A 16,467-nucleotide genomic window follows, 5' to 3' on the forward strand; every position below is an offset into this window, starting at 1 on the left:
CACGAGGCCTATAGTATAGATGATCATCCTCAGCCACAGTGAGTGACAATTTGCAGATGTGAACATTCCCTCAAACATGGACATGGTGGTGGAGGGTCCTCTTCAGCTTATTAAGAATTCCTCAGTGTCCCCACGCTTCTAGCATTATTCGGTGTGGTAATCTCTACATTTTCTGTTTCCCGGGATTTGGTAATACGAGACAGATCTGGTAGATGTTGAGATCAGACGTTTTCTCCTGTTGGTCATATAAGTGTGACGTCTGCTTCTTGCTCCAACCCTGAAAGGGTTTCGTCCCAACCTTTTCTGGCTTATACACTTTTCCCACTGATTGATTTTGGAGTAGGGGAATAGGGTAGCCCATGGCAACTATAAACCCTTGAAGCAAGCCACAGTGGCCAGGAATCACCATCACAGTCCTGGTTATACAGGGACCTTGGCCTATAGCAGAGCTGCGGGGGTCTGTCATGGAGAAGACTTAAAAGCCCAATAATGCAAAGCTCCGGTCAGTCCAAACATCAAAGATGGAACAGATGGTGATGAAAATCGTAGTGTGCACCAGTTACTTCTGTATTTTGGATGAAACTTGCCTATTTAAATCTACGGACCCACAAACAAAAATCGGATCCAATATGGATCATCTGTAAAGCATCCAATTTTTACAGAAAAACTACCATTAACATTGGAAATAGTTTTTGGTCTTATACCTTTTATTTGCTGCAAATACATATTCTCTGAAAAATCAAACGATATTTCTCATATGCTGGTGTGAACTTGGCCTTAGAGCGACATTACAAGTAGTATCAGCAGACGACGTCACCGCCTTTTCTATTAGATGCCCGGGCTGTGAAGGTCCAGAGCTGCTGTCACTGGAAGTTTATGGCTTCCTCTGTTTGAGCCAATCTATATACACAGACGGGTGGTGTATATATGCATAGAGAAGCCTTGTATACACAGTACAGCTGCGGTGCAGGATAGTGTCCAGCACTAACATATGGCTGACGTGGCTAGAATAAGACCAAACTCATCTACATAATACATTTACGTCATATGGCCTCTCTGGAATAAGAGGACTGATAAATGGAGTACCAATGATTGGGGGAGTGGGGTGGAGAGTTGGTGCAGGCATCTTTCCAGCTGCAGGATTCATAAAACCAGACTTTCTTCCAGAAACATCACCACCCCCGTCTATAGGTTGTGTCTGGTATTGCAGCACTTGCATAATTAACCTTTAGCCAGTAGGGGTGGAGGATGCTGATCCTGGAGGAAAATCAGCCATTTTAATTGGTGACCCCTTTAAGTTATTTTACAGCCACAATTCCCCTTTAAGTGTGCTTGAGGGCCGTCTACCAGACAGGAAGCCAACAACTGCTGCTGACAGCTGCGGGGGGGGGGGGATGAGTCACCGCAGCTCCTGGGATGGGCAGCGTTCCCAAGAGCAGGCGGATCTGCTGGGTATGAACAGGTGCATGGACCTCGGTATTCATCAGTGCTTGAGGTTATGACAGACCTGAAAAGCCACCATGATGTGGAAACACTGCAGATCTACTCCAAGCTAGAAGGGCTAAGAGAACGTGACACAAGGTGCGAGTATGGTCCACATTGTGGTAGCCGACCTGCCAGCCCAGACAAACTCCTCCACCTCATAGGCAGATAGTGAGGAGAGCCCTGGTCAGGTCTTAATAGGGCAAGTGTTCTTCACACCCCCTAAGGAAGCATGGCTCAGATCCTCGATCTGCCCACAGCCATCCCTCCCGCCTCAGTAACATGTACGATGGCGTGGCAGTCTACACTACATGCTTGGCCTACATGGTGGCCATCTCTGATGAGGCCAAACAAAAAAAGAGATTAAATAAGTTCTCCTAACTCCATGAAAAAGTGAACGTTCTGTACTATCTGAAAGTAGAATTGCAGCAACCTTTGCTCCTGTTGTGCAGGCGGCTATAGATTAGTGTCCAATCACCAGCTAGACTTTGACACCCATCACTTTAGTTGGGAAAGCAGCCAAGGCCACATCAGGTCCCCACCCAATGAAGTCACCCATGGGGCACACCCAAGCCATGATGTGTCCTCACACCTAGGAGGAAGCACCACAGGTGCCTTATCTACTACTGGTCACAGCACTGGAGGACAGGGGCACATAGTATGGAGCAGTCGAACACTAAGGGAGGGCATTGTGGTACCCAATACCTGCGCTGCATCTAGGTCACCAACAGGTGTCATGTCCGATGCTGCAGAACATTGCACTTCATCTTACAATTTGTCCAACCCCAGGGTCAGTGTTAAGACCATAACTTTGCTGACACTTCCCTCTTGCATCAGCGACTCCATAATTTTAATACTCTTAGGCTATGTTCACACATTGTGTTTCTTTCTGCAGCAAAACTTTCTCTTACCAGGAGGTTTGTTCAGGATTTTTCTTGCTTTTTTGGTACGTTTTTCATTGTCCTTTTGTTTATGCATGTACATAAAGTTCAGTGGGAAAAAACGCTGGTTTTACCGCAAAAGCAAAAAAAAAAAAAAAAAAAAAAAAATCTGACACTTCTGCCCCCCCCCCCTTTAATGGGTGAAAAAAAAAAAACCTGAAAAGTAAAAGTAGTGACATGCTCTATGCTGCAAAAAAACAACAAAAAAAAACATGCAAGGCACCAAACACTGATAAAATAAAAACCAAGCTGTGTGCATGAGACTTCTGGAATCTCAGACTTTGCTGGTATAAAACGCAGCTGAAGACTTGCATAAAAATACAATGTGTGAACATAGCCTGACTGTAAAGAAGCCTTTCCTGCATCAGATTCTCTTTTCCTCTGCAGTTCGGTACACCCCCCCCCCCCTCCAGGCCACAGATGACAGAAGAATAGTTTTTGCACAGGCTTTTATTCAGTAGTGAGCAGCCTTAATAGCATGGTTGGGAGAAGTGCCATCATCCTGTGCGACAGGTCCAATGATAGGGCGACAGATTCACAATCACATGTACAGTATGTATGCACTTAAACCAGACAAGAAAAAAAAGAAACGCAGCAAAAGACACTTGGAGCAGGTAATGGAGGAGTAATCCCGACAGGATCTTCAGTTCTCGTGAGCACTAGGAATGGATCCTTCAAAGATCAGGTGGTGAGCGCCACTAGAGGGCAGTGCAATGTCCTCACCAGAGTGCCAATGACACCAGGTAACCACAGTGGGCAGCTCACTGGCAGAGGAAGGCGTTCCAGAAATAAAGGGGGTTAGATTTGTGGAGAGACTCGTCATGCACAGAAGCTGAGGTGCCAGTAGTGTTATGGTGCTGAGAAGAGGGTTAGGTGCCAAGTGCTGTATGACGGGCAGCAAGAAGAGCAGAGTGGCAGCGGAGCCTCGGAACAGGCAAAATTGCAGGGCAAGTGGTGGTAGGGTAAAAAAAAAATAAAGCGATTCCAGCCCTTTGTGCCCCCCCCCCCCCTAATACTGAAACTAAGGTTTCTTATGCACTGGGAGAAAAGGGGAATCGCCAGACATGGCACTGCTATGGGCACAGTCATGGTGCATGAGCACCTGACAGCCGAGGACAATCACAAAATTACTTTCTTAAACCAGACAAGCAAGAACTATTGCACAATCCTCCATGACTAGGAGCATGCATCTCTCCGGAGAATGCAGACATAAGAGATCACGATACCACGTCATCACAACAGCCCGGCCGGGCACCAAGGCCTGGTCAGCTACAACAAATGGACACCAGAAGTCTTCAGAAACCAAATTGTTATAGTGCATTTTCCAGCTGTGACAGTTCAATGTTGGGAGGAGTAACCCTTCCCCTATTCAGAGGCTCTGCCGTTATTGGGGACTGCCCTGCAATCTGGTGGTGGGACCTGGGATGGCATGATGAGGAGGGTTAGCAGTGTGGTGCGTAGGTGAAGTGTGGGCTTAAGCAACCTCTTCCTCGGCCTCCTCCTCAAACTCTCCCTCCTCTGCAGTGGCGTCCTGGTACTGCTGGTACTCTGACACCAGGTCATTCATGTTGCTCTCGGCCTCGGTGAACTCCATCTCGTCCATGCCCTCTCCCGTGTACCAGTGAAGGAAAGCCTTGCGCCGGAACATGGCAGTGAACTGCTCAGAGATGCGCTTGAACAGCTCTTGGATTGCAGTGCTGTTGCCGATAAAGGTGGCCGCCATCTTCAGCCCTCGTGGTGGGATGTCGCACACGGCGGTCTTCACGTTGTTGGGGATCCATTCCACAAAGTAACTGCTGTTCTTATTCTGGACATTTAACATCTGCTCGTCCACCTCCTTCATGGACATGCGGCCTCTGAACACTGCGGCCACAGTCAAGTAACGTCCGTGTCTTGGGTCGCAAGCGGCCATCATGTTTTTGGAGTCGAACATCTGCTGGGTGAGCTCAGGTACAGTGAGGGAACGGTACTGTTGGCTTCCACGGCTCGTCAATGGCGCAAACCCTGGCATGAAGAAGTGAAGCCGTGGGAAGGGGACCATGTTTACAGCCAGTTTACGGAGATCAGCATTGAGCTGACCTGGGAAGCGCAGGCATGTTGTGACACCGCTCATTGTTGCGCTGACCAAGTGATTAAGATCTCCGTACGTTGGAGTGGTCAACTTGAGCGTGCGGAAGCAGATGTCATACAGAGCCTCATTGTCTATGCAGTAGGTTTCATCGGTGTTTTCTACCAGCTGGTGCACAGAGAGCGTGGCGTTGTACGGCTCTACCACGGTGTCGGACACTTTGGGGGAGGGGACGACACTGAAGGTATTCATGATACGATCAGGATACTCTTCCCTGATCTTGCTGATGAGAAGGGTCCCCATCCCAGAGCCGGTGCCACCGCCCAGAGAGTGGGTGAGCTGAAACCCCTGCAGACAGTCGCAGCTCTCAGACTCCTTCCTCACCACGTCCATGACTGAGTCCACCAGCTCCGCGCCCTCGGTGTAGTGGCCCTTTGCCCAGTTGTTTCCTGCACCGCTCTGACCTGTATGAGGAAAGGCCAACATTAATGTGGGCAAAATGAGAAATGCCACCCCAGACCCAGTAATCCCCACCCACATATGGGCATCAAGGCCCACAAAGTTGGCTGCCCTACTGACTGCAGGAAGACACAAGGTCTACAATGGAGGGTAGAGACACCCAAGTGACATGTCCTTATTGTTCAGACAGGGAGGGGCAGAGGACGTGAGACGCCAGCACACCTGTGTGCACAGCACCTATAATTCAGGCCAGGGCCAGAAACACTAAACCTACTCATCCAGGGTTATTAGGCGTCATCATAAATGCACAGGGAGAGGCCGAGCTAGGGCTGCATGTAGTAAGGGGTCTGCTCACACCTGAAGGGGGGGGGGGGTCTGAGCTCAGAGACCACCACAATGACCCAACCAGACGCCCTAGATGATGGTGGGCCTCTCCACTTCCTCTAATGACATCCCATTAAGTGACTATGACAACACTTCCTGGCACATACAGACCCCACACAATCAACTTACCAAACACAAAGTTGTCTGGTCTGAATATCTGTCCGAAAGGTCCGGAGCGTACGGAGTCCATGGTGCCGGGTTCCAGGTCTACAAGGACAGCCCGGGGGACATACTTCCCACCTACAGAACAAAGCAAACACCGGCTCAGACGCCATCCTGCCTCATCACTTACCCAGGGCTGCAGAGTCTAGTGGAGTCAGATCTACCCTGCGTCTCAGAAGAGGCCTAGGCTTTATGCTGTACCTCCCCAATGCTTTACACTGCAGCTCTACTTTCACCAATCTGCTGCAGTGCAACAGCACGAGCAGGATGTCATGGAGGGAGAGATTATAAAAAAGAAGAAAGGAGGATCACAATGCAACCTGCAGCGAGCAAGACTGCATCAAGGAGGAGGCAGCCATGACAGGGGGAATCAATGACGTTGTGGGGTACCTGAGGCCTCGTTATAGTAGACGTTAATCCTCTCCAGCTGAAGGTCGCCATCTCCATGATAGGCTCCAGTGGGATCAATGCCGTGCTCATCACTGATGACTTCCCAGAACTGCGGAGGAAAGGAGAAGAAATAAGGTGACCGGCAGTGCACTCCCTGCAGCAGCGCAACCCCCCCCCCCCCACCAGCGCACTCCCTGCAGCAGCGCAACCCCCCCCCCCACCAGCGCACTCCCTGCAGCAGCGCAACCCCCCCCCCAGCGCACTCCCTGCAGCAGCACAACCCCCCCCCCCACCAGCGCACTCCCTGCAGCAGCGCACCCCCCCCCCCACCAGCGCACTCCCTGCAGCAGCGCACCCCCCCCCCACCAGCGCACTCCCTGCAGCAGCGCAAACCCCCCCCCCCACCAGCGCACTCCCTGCAGCAGCGCAACCCCCCCCAGCGCACTCCCTGCAGTGCAGCAGCGCAACCCCCCCCAGCGCACTCCCTGCAGTGCAGCAGCGCAAACCCCCCCCCCAGCGCACTCCCTGCAGTGCAGCAGCGCAAACCCCCCCCCAGCGCACTCCCTGCAGTGCAGCAGCGCAAACCCCCCCCAGCGCACTCCCTGCAGTGCAGCAGCGCAAACCCCCCCCAGCGCACTCCCTGCAGTGCAGCAGCGCAAACCCCCCCAGCGCACTCCCTGCAGTGCAGCAGCGCAAACCCCCCCCAGCGCACTCCCTGCAGTGCAGCAGCGCAAACCCCCCCCAGCGCACTCCCTGCAGTGCAGCAGCGCAAACCCCCCCCAGCGCACTCCCTGCAGTGCAGCAGCGCAACCCCCCCCAGCGCACTCCCTGCAGTGCAGCAGCGCAAACCCCCCCGCGCGCACTCCCTGCAGTGCAGCAGCGCAAACCCCCCCGCGCGCACTCCCTGCAGTGCAGCAGCGCAAACCCCCCCGCGCGCACTCCCTGCAGTGCAGCAGCGCAAACCCCCCGCGCGCACTCCCTGCAGTGCAGCAGCGCAAACCCCCCCGCGCACTCCCTGCAGTGCAGCAGCGCAAACCCCCCCACGCACTCCCTGCAGCAGCGCAACCCCCCCCGCGCACTCCCTGCAGCAGCGCAACCCCCCCCGCGCACTCCCTGCAGCAGCGCAACCCCCCCCCGCGCACTCCCTGCAGCAGCGCAACCCCCCCCCCCCCCCCACCCACGCACCGATCAAAGGAAGCCCAATTAGTGCATAAAAACTAACTGAAAACTGGAATGACCCCAGAGGGGGACAACTCACAGACGTGTGACCGTAAAGTGGTCAATTCTGAGTACAGCAAGTTAAGAGGTGATGTCCAGGCCTGACATAAGATTATGGGGGTCCAGCCTCCAGCACAGCCACTCATTGGCTGTTTCCAGCTCCGTCAGAATGTAAACCCACCTATGGCACCGCCCCAGCGCAGTGAACAGTTTATCGGCCGCCTCAGATTACTGCACCTTATTCAAGTGAACGGTAGCAGAGCTGCATTACCCAGGAGCAGCCACTACACAGCCACCTGCACAGCTTCAGGAGCAGATATCATCTGGTGGGGGTCTGGTGGATGGACCCCCCACTAATGTGAGGTGATGTCCTGCCTGTAAGATAGGGCATTAGTGTGTTCGCTCTGAACAGACCCTTTAATCCATGTGAGGGGGGGGGGGACAGACGACATACGATACAGGGATGTCTTGTCTGCCTGAGGGAGAGAGCGCCAGATTACACCAGATCTGAGGAGACCCTACAACCCAAAACCCACATCTATGGATTCCCCGGGGCGAGAACCTGATGAGTACAGGAAGCGGAGTGTCCCTACAATCCCCCAGTATAACCAGCAGCTTCCCAGTACAGTCACATCCTGTGAGCTCCCATTATCCCGCAGCTCCCCTCCCCCACCAGTCACACAATCCTATGCAGCGTGTCACCGCCGGGCTGTCACATGCCGCCGTCACCATACAAGAAGATGGCTGCTGTAGCTGGAGACCCCGGGTATACAGATAGAGAGCTGTACACAGTACGCAGCACTGCTGAACCCTGATGTGATTCTTCCTCACATGACGGCACTAGAGGCCCATACCCCACCTGCCATCACCCCCACTGTCCGGTGTCACCACCATTACTACAGGTGACAAGCAGCTACGTGGCGGCACAACCAGCCCCCGCCACTCCTGCCCCATAGGCGTCACCTGACACCGTGAGCCCAGATCCAGACAGGGGAGGGGCGTCATGTACAAAACACATCTGACACGGGCAACACACAGCAGGGCCCGGCCCCCCCACACTCCACAGCTTCTCTATGAGGCGCCAACATTTCACTGAATGCACAATGGCAGCTACTGAGATCCACCACCACACCCAGCCACACTGCAAGGAGGCACCAGCACCCCCATCATCCACTACTGTACAGCAGAAGGGAGACCCCCACCACTGCAAAGGGATCAAGTGAGAGTCAGCTCCCCAGCCCAGGATCCCCCACCACTGCAAAGGGATCAAGTGAGAGTCAGCTCCCCAGCCCAGGATCCCCCCCCCCCCTTTACAATAGAGAGTCAGCTCCCCAGCCCAGGATCCCCCCCCCCTTTACAATAGAGAGTCAGCTCCCCAGCCCAGGATCCCCCCCCCCCTTTACAATAGAGAGTCAGCTCCCCAGCCCAGGATCCCCCCCCCCCTTTACAATAGAGAGTCAGCTCCCCAGCCCAGGATCCCCCCCCCCTTTACAATAGAGAGTCAGCTCCCCAGCCCAGGATCCACCCCCCCCTTTACAATAGAGAGTCAGCTCCCCAGCCCAGGATCCACCCCCCCTTTACAATAGAGAGTCAGCTCCCCAGCCCAGGATCCACCCCCCCCTTTACAATAGAGAGTCAGCTCCCCAGCCCAGGATCCACCCCCCCCTTTACAATAGAGAGTCAGCTCCCCAGCCCAGGATCCACCCCCCCCCTTTACAATAGAGAGTCAGCTCCCCAGCCCAGGATCCACCCCCCCCTTTACAATAGAGAGTCAGCTCCCCAGCCCAGGATCCACCCCCCCCTTTACAATAGAGTCAGCTCCCCAGCCCAGGATCCACCCCCCCCCTTTACAATAGAGTCAGCTCCCCAGCCCAGGATCCACCCCCCCCCTTTACAATAGAGAGTCAGCTCCCCAGCCCAGGATCCCCCCCCCTTACAATAGAGAGTCAGCTCCCCAGCCCAGGATCCACCCCCCCCCTTTACAATAGAGAGTCAGCTCCCCAGCCCAGGATCCCCCCCCCTTACAATAGAGAGTCAGCTCCCCAGCCCAGGATCCCCCCCCCCTTACAATAGAGAGTCAGCTCCCCAGCCCAGGACATGACCCTCAGTGGGATCCATCCGGCAGTGGAGTGTCAGCTCTTGTGCACAGCCCCGGTCACACTGCAGAGATGACCGGACATTATAAGCATATTACACTGACAGCGGGTAAACGATGACGTCACGCCAGCAGCGCCCCGCCCCCCGTAGAGTGCGAGCTCCTCGGAGCAGCCCGGGCCTCACCTTGGCCCCGATCTGGTTGCCGCACTGTCCCGCCTGCAGGTGCACGATCTCCCTCATGTCTCCGCCGGTTTATGTTTTCAAGATGGCAGCTATCAGCACTGAATCCGGAACCTTCTGCGCTTCCCTCTGCCGCGCCCGCATCTTTTATACCCACTGACGTCAGCAACCCCAGTAAGAGGCGTGGCCAGGGCGTGGTTACCGGCGGCCATGTCAAAAGCGGGCAAAAAAAAAAAATGTCTGCTATGGCGACAGCCATCTTATATCAGACTACAACCCTGCACAAGGGGCCATTTTCCTTCATGTCAGGATGCCCACCCGGCTGCGTTATAATAAAGCCGCACAGTATAAATGACAGCATCCGGGGCGCACATATAAGAGAAGTCACTGCGCCCTCGTGTGGCCAAACCGGCGTAGTCCAACTGATAAAATCAGAATAGCGCAAATACCAGGCTCCTGTGCGCCACCGCGTGGCCAAACCTAGGTATGACAAGAACTATAAGCAGGCAGCTGTAATACCTGATTTATTGGCGCCACCTTGCGTTCCTTCGTAGCCATTGCATCAAAATTGATCAGGCGGAATAGTTTCAGGGCTCCACCTTGTGGCCATATACCTAGGTAGATGGAAAACAGTAAAACTCAGCTTCTGTGAGCCACCGCGTGGCCGTATTCAGTATAGCAACAAATTCAACGGCCTCAACTCTGCGCTATTGGCTCCACCATGTGGCCTTGTTGAGTACAACGCCATAAAGCAGCGACACTGTCTTCATTGCGCCCTCGTGTGGCCACAATTCGTAATGCAAAGTTTATAGCGATAATCTCATCTAGATATTATTGCTCCACCGTGTGGCCATATTGGGTAGGGCTAAAGACTCCACTCTTCATTGCAGCACCACTCTGTGGCCATGTTTTAGAAAAGCAACTGATACAAAAACCAGTCATAAGCTTTATTTACTCCGTGTGGCCTTGCTTAACAGTGAGCTTCGGTCATACTGTGATCATGTGACCGTATATCAGGTAGTACAGCAAGTATCCCCAGACATAAATGACGGCCGGCTTCATTGCGCCACCACATGGACTCCTATGGAAAATGCAACAAGCACCGAACTGGACGTAATTTCAGCATTATGGCTCCATCGTGTGGTAGCATTTGAATAAGGCAACTAATATGACATTGCTCCGGCTTCATTTCGCCATCTTGTGGTTATATTCGGTAGTGCAGCAAAATAACAGAACTATAGTTCAGGGTTCTTTTCGCCATCGTGTGGCCGTATTAGGTAGTGCAATTGACATATAATATAAATATATTATTATTATTATTTATTATCATTTATTATTACAGCGCCATTTATTCCATGGCGCTTTACATGTGAAAGGGATATTACATAGCACAAACAATTACAATAAAATTTGAACAATGCACATATATATATATATATATATATATACATGCACACACACATATACATTTGCAATGTAGCAGCGGCACATTGCGATCGCTGGCCGCATGACCTGTGTCTCGGCCAAGATCGTATCTCATAGCAGTTGCACCAGCTTAATTGCGACATGACGTGCTCATATGTTTGTGAAACCCATAGCTTGGTGTCATTGCCTCAACGTACGGCCATGGTCAATCATTACAAAGATTAGAAACATGAGACAAAAGGATGGTGATGACCTGGCTTCATATTAGATGGAGTCGGTCACCCCAAAATGACTAATTAAACCACTTATGTAGGTATATACAGGACTTAGCCCATATAAATGGGCTAAGTCCTGTATTCCTCAATGATGTAAATTGGCCTATACCTCATGGTATAGGAATAGCGGAATAGCTGCAGTGCACAAGAAATAGGCTGAACTGGATGGACGCTTGTCTTTTTTCAGCCTTATAAACTATGTAACTATGTAACTTTGTAACTATATGTAAATATCTCACCTAGGGGTTTAGTTGTCAGGAAAAAACAATTTCATTCGTATGGACATGAGGGGGCGCTGGTGCACCCTTGGCACGGTCAAAGGGCTCAGTGCACCGTTGTGACCCCTCAGTTTGCATTCTGGGCAGTTTGTCATATTTTGATTGTCAGCACTGCTTAAAGTCAATCAGCAGCTCTGCACCACCTCCGCACGGACACTGATGGAGCTCAGCTGTGTGCACACAGTGTCAGTACGGTACCGAGCGGAGGCCACAGACAGGGGCCAGGTATGGGGGTCAACAATAACTTTATGTGACCGCTGACGGTTCCCTGCAGTGTTACTTGTGTTAAGGCAACGGAAGGGGGGGGGTACTTTGAGGAGTCTAAGTTGTGGTTTTGCTGCCTTCAGTCTGAATCTACAATGTGCACATTCCAAAAAGAATAAGAAAAACCATTGCATGAACCGGTGTTTCAAAACTCGTGACCGGGACTGCATATTCAGTATTCACACGCCTTTACATTTTTCATTGCAGCCATTTGGTAAATTCTAAAAAGTTCATTTTTTTTCTCATTAAAGTCCACTCTCACCCCATCTTCACTGAAAAAAACAGAAATGTTGATATTTTTGCAGATTTGTTAAAAAGAAAAGCTGAAATATCACATGGTCATATAGTACAGCCATGAGTCTTCTTGGGAATGATGCAACAAGTTTTTCACACCTGGATTTGTGGATCCTCTGCCATTCTTCCTTGCAGATCCTCTCCAGTTCCGTCAGGTTGGATGGTGAACGTTGGTGGACGGCCATTTTCAGGTCTCTCCAGAGATGCTCAATTGGGTTTAGGTCAGGGCTCTGACTGGGCCGGTCAAGAATGGTCATAGAGTTGTTCTGAAGCCACTCCTTTGTTATTTTAGCTGTGTGCTTAGGGTCATTGTCTTGTTGGATGGTGAACCTTCTGCCCAGTCTGAGGTCCAGAGCACTCTGGAAGAGGTTTTCATCCAGGATATCTCATCTCTGTAGTTGGCCGCATTCATGTTTCCTTCAATTGCAACCAGTCATCCTGTCCCTACAGCTGAAAAACACCCCCATAGCATGATGCTGCCACCACCATGTTTCACTGTTGGGATTGTATTGGGCAGGTGATGAGCAGTACCTGGTTTTCTCCACACATACCGCTTAGAATTATCACCATAAAGTTCTATCTTCATCTCATCAGACCAGAGAATCTTATTTCTCATAGTCTGGGAGTCCTTCATGTGTTTTTGAGCAAACTCTATGCGGGCTTTCAAATGTCTTGCACTGAGGAGATGCTTCCGTTGGGCCACTCTGCCATAAAGGCCCGACTGGTGGAGGGCTGCAGTGATAGTTGACTTTGTGGAACTTTCTCCCATCTCCCTTCTGCATCTCTGGAGCTCAGTCACAGTGATCTTGGGGTTCTTCTTTACCTCTCTCACCAAGGCTCTTCTCCCACTATTGCTTAGTTTGGCTGGACGGCCAGGTCTAGGAAGACTTCTGGTGGTCGCAAACTTCTTCCATTTAAGGATTATAGAGGCCACTGTGCTCTTAGGAACCTTGAGTAATGCAGAAATTCTTTTGTACCCTTGGCCAGATCTGTGCCTTGCCACAATTCTGTCTCTGAGCTCCTTGGGCAGTGCCTTTGAGCTCATGATTCTCATTTGGTCTGACATGCACTGTGAGCTGTGGGGTCTTATATAGACAGGTGTGTGCCTTTCCAAATCAAGTCCTATCAGTTTAATTAAACACAGATGGACTCCAATGAAGGAGTAGAACCATCTCAAGGAGGATCACAAGGAATTGGACAGCATGTGACTTACATATGAGTGCCTGAGCAAAGGGTCTGAATACTTATGACCATGTGATATTTCAGTTTTTCTTTTTTAATAAATTTCCAACAATTTCTACATTGCTGTTTTTTTCCAATCAAGATGGGGTGCAGAGTGTACTTTAATGAGAAAAAAAATGAACTTTTTATAATTTACCAAATGGCTGCAATGAAACAAAGAGTGAAAAATGTAAAGGGGTCTGAATACTTTCCGTACCCACTGTAGATCTATAATATAACGCTACAAGCATCACTGTGTCCGAAGCCTTTACAAACTGCGCAAGTGCGATGCATCTGCGCAGTCTGGCTCCAGACAGAATCACGCATCCAGCCGTTACAGGTAAGAGAAGTGTATGGCGCCGTAGATCACGGAATGCGTAGACACTGAACACATACCGCGATCTCTGTCTCCATACTTACATACTTACCTGACCGGGAGGAGCGTTGCCGCGGCGCCTCTGTTCTGGCTGGAGACTGGGGCAGGAGTGCGACGTCGGAATCGGTGCTTGCGCATAGCAAGCTATCCGGCGCCATTTTACCGAAGACACATTTGCAGTGTGTCTTCAGCAAAATGTCGCCGGACAGTGCTGTATGGTCATGCACGTACTTCGGCGCCACACTCCTCCTCCAGCCTTTGGCAGAACGGGACGCAGCACTGGAGCACAGGGAAGAAAGGTGAGTATAAGTGTTTATTTTATTGTGTGTGTACAGCGTAATCGGGATGAGGGGCACCATGCATGCTAGGATTGGGGATGAGGGTGCCATGCATACCATGATAGGGATGAGGGGTACCATGCATACCAGGATTGGGGATGAGGGTGCCACACATACCAGGATAGGAATGAGGGGTACCATGCATACCAGGATAGGGAATGAGGGGCCATGAATACCAGGATAGGGATGAAGAGGTCATGCATACCAGGATAGGGATTAGGGGTACCATGCATACCAGGATGAGTGATGGTGTGCCATGTATACCAGGATGAGGGAATGAGGGATAGGGTGCCATGCATACCAGGGTGAGAGGTACCATACATACCAGGATGAGGGATAGGGTGCCATGCATACCAGGATTGGGGATGAGGGGCCCATGCATACCAGAATAGGGTTGAGGGGTGCCATGCATACCAGGATAGGGATGAGGGGCCATACATACCAGAATAGGGATGAGGGGTGCCATGCATAACAGGATAGGGATGAGGGGTACCATACATACCAGGATAGGGATGAGGGGTGCCATGTATACCAGGATTGGGGATGAGGGGTACCATGCATACCAGGATGAGGGATGGGCTGCCATGCATACCAGGATTGGGATGAGGGGCCCATGCATACCAGGATAAGGCTGAGGAGGCCCCATACATACCAGGATTGGGGATGAGGGAACCATGCATACCACGATGAGGGTTTGGTTGCCATGCATACCAGGATTGGGATGAAGGGTGCCATGTATACCAGATTTGGGATGAGGGGTGCCATGCTTACCAGGATTGGGGGATGAGGGATGCCATGCATACCAGGATAGGGATGAGGGGCCCATGCATACCAGGATAAGGCTGGGTGAGCTATACATACCAGGATTGGGGATGAGGAAGCCATGCATACCAGGATTCGGATGAGGGGTGCCATGTATACCAGATTTGGGATGAGGGGTGCCATGCATACCAGGATTGGGGATGAGAGGGCCATGCATACCAGGATGAGGGATGGGGTGCCATGCATACCAGGATTGGGGATGAGGGGTGCCATGCATACCAGGATTGGGGATAAGGGGGCCATGCATACCAGGATGAGAGATGGGGTGCCATGCATACCAGGATTTGGATGAGGGGCCCATGCATACCAGGATAAGTCTAAGGGGGCCATACATACCAGGATTGGGGATGAGGGAGCCATGCATACAACGATGAGGGATTGGGTGCCATGCATAGCAGGATTGGTATGAGGGGTGCCATGTATACCAGATATGGGATGATGGGTGCCATGCATACCAGGATTGGGGATGAGGGGTGCCATGCATACCAGGATTGGGGATGAGGGGTGAAATGCAAACCAGGATTGGGGATGAGGGGTGCCATGCATACCAGGATTGGAATTAGGGGGTACCATACATACCAGGATGAGGGATGGGGTGCCATGCATACCAGCATAGGGATGAGGGTCCATGCATACCAGGATTGGGGATGAGGGGTGCAATGCATACCTGGATTGGGGATGAGGGGTGCCATGCATACCAGGATTGGAATGAGGGGGTACCATGCATACCAGGATGAGGGATGGGGTGCCATGCATACCAGGATAGGGATGAGGGTCCATACATACCAGGATTGGGGATGAGGGGTGCAATGCATACCAGGATTGGGGATGAGGGGTGCCATGCATACCAGGATTGGAATGAGGGGGTACCATGCATACCAGGATGAGGGATGGGGTGCCATGCATACCAGGATAGAGATGAGGGTCCAAGCATACCAGGATAGGGATGAGGGAGCCATACATACCAGGATGAGGGATGGGGGGTACCATGCATACCAGGATAAGGATGAGGGGTGCCATACATACCAGGATAGGGATGAAGGGTACCATACATACCAGGATTGGGGATGAAGGGTGCCATGCATACCAGGATTGGAGATGAGGGGTACCATACATACCAGGATGAGGGATGGGGTGCCATGCATACCAGGATTGGAGGATACGGGGTGCCATGCATACCAGGATAGGGATGAGGGGTCCATGCATACCAGGATTGGGATGAGGGGATGAGTCATGCATACCAGGATAGGGATGAGGGGTACCATGCATACCAGGATAGGGATGAGGGGTGCCATGTATACCAGGATTGGGGATGAGGGGTACCATGCATACCAGGATGAGGGATGGGCTGCCATGCATACCAGGATTGGTATGAGGGGCCCATGCATACCAGGATAAGGCTGAGGAGGCCATACATACCAGGATTGGTGATGAGGGAGCCATGCATACCACGATGAGGGATTGGGTGCCATGCATACCAGGATGGGGATGAAGGGTGCCATGTATACCAGATTTGGGATGAGGGGTGCCATGCTTACCTGGATTGGGGGATGAGGGATGCCATGCATACCAGGATAGTGTCACACTGTCACAGAATACTGGAGGTAGGGGGCCTAAGCTGACCCTAAGCTGGGGCCCTGACTAATCCCTCATCCTGGAGGTACTGTTAAAGGTACAGAGGTCCAGGCCGCCAGCGTAACCCCTACCTCCTGAGGATCCCTGCACCACAGTAATCTAGTCCTGAGAAGGACCCCGATCACAACAATTGGGAACCAGCGATAATATGCCCACAC

General features: G+C 51.9%; 1 protein-coding gene across 1 annotated transcript; it reads right to left on the reverse strand.

Moving 5' to 3' along the window:
* Positions 1-2,855: 2,855 nt before the first annotated feature.
* TUBB4A (tubulin beta 4A class IVa) lies at positions 2,856-9,542 on the reverse strand. Its single transcript, XM_073654375.1, has 4 exons — positions 9,385-9,542; positions 5,887-5,995; positions 5,464-5,574; positions 2,856-4,955 (listed from the first exon to the last, which is right to left on the reverse strand). Exons 1-4 carry the CDS (start codon positions 9,439-9,441, stop codon positions 3,898-3,900), a joined length of 1,335 nt encoding a protein of 444 aa, XP_073510476.1. The 5' UTR covers positions 9,442-9,542; the 3' UTR covers positions 2,856-3,897.
* Positions 9,543-16,467: the final 6,925 nt, after the last annotated feature.

The sequence above is a fragment of the Phyllobates terribilis genome, unplaced genomic scaffold (assembly GCF_046119375.1).
Source record: "Phyllobates terribilis strain yellow unplaced genomic scaffold, ASM4611937v1 Scaffold_11__3_contigs__length_659146591, whole genome shotgun sequence".
NCBI classification, from domain to species: Eukaryota; Metazoa; Chordata; class Amphibia; order Anura; family Dendrobatidae; genus Phyllobates; species Phyllobates terribilis.

What these genes read in the sequence shown, in the direction of transcription:
- TUBB4A (XM_073654375.1), bottom strand. Translation starts at nt 9,441, where the DNA reads ATGAGGGAGATCGTGCACCTGCAGGCGGGACAGTGCGGCAACCAGATC. An exon ending in CTACTATAACGAGGCCTCAG is followed by an intron (nt 5,575 to 5,886) that starts GTACCCCACAAC and finishes TTTGTTCTGTAG; the next exon opens with GTGGGAAGTATGTCCCCCGG. An exon ending in ACCAGACAACTTTGTGTTTG is followed by an intron (nt 4,956 to 5,463) that starts GTAAGTTGATTG and finishes TTCCTCATACAG; the next exon opens with GTCAGAGCGGTGCAGGAAAC.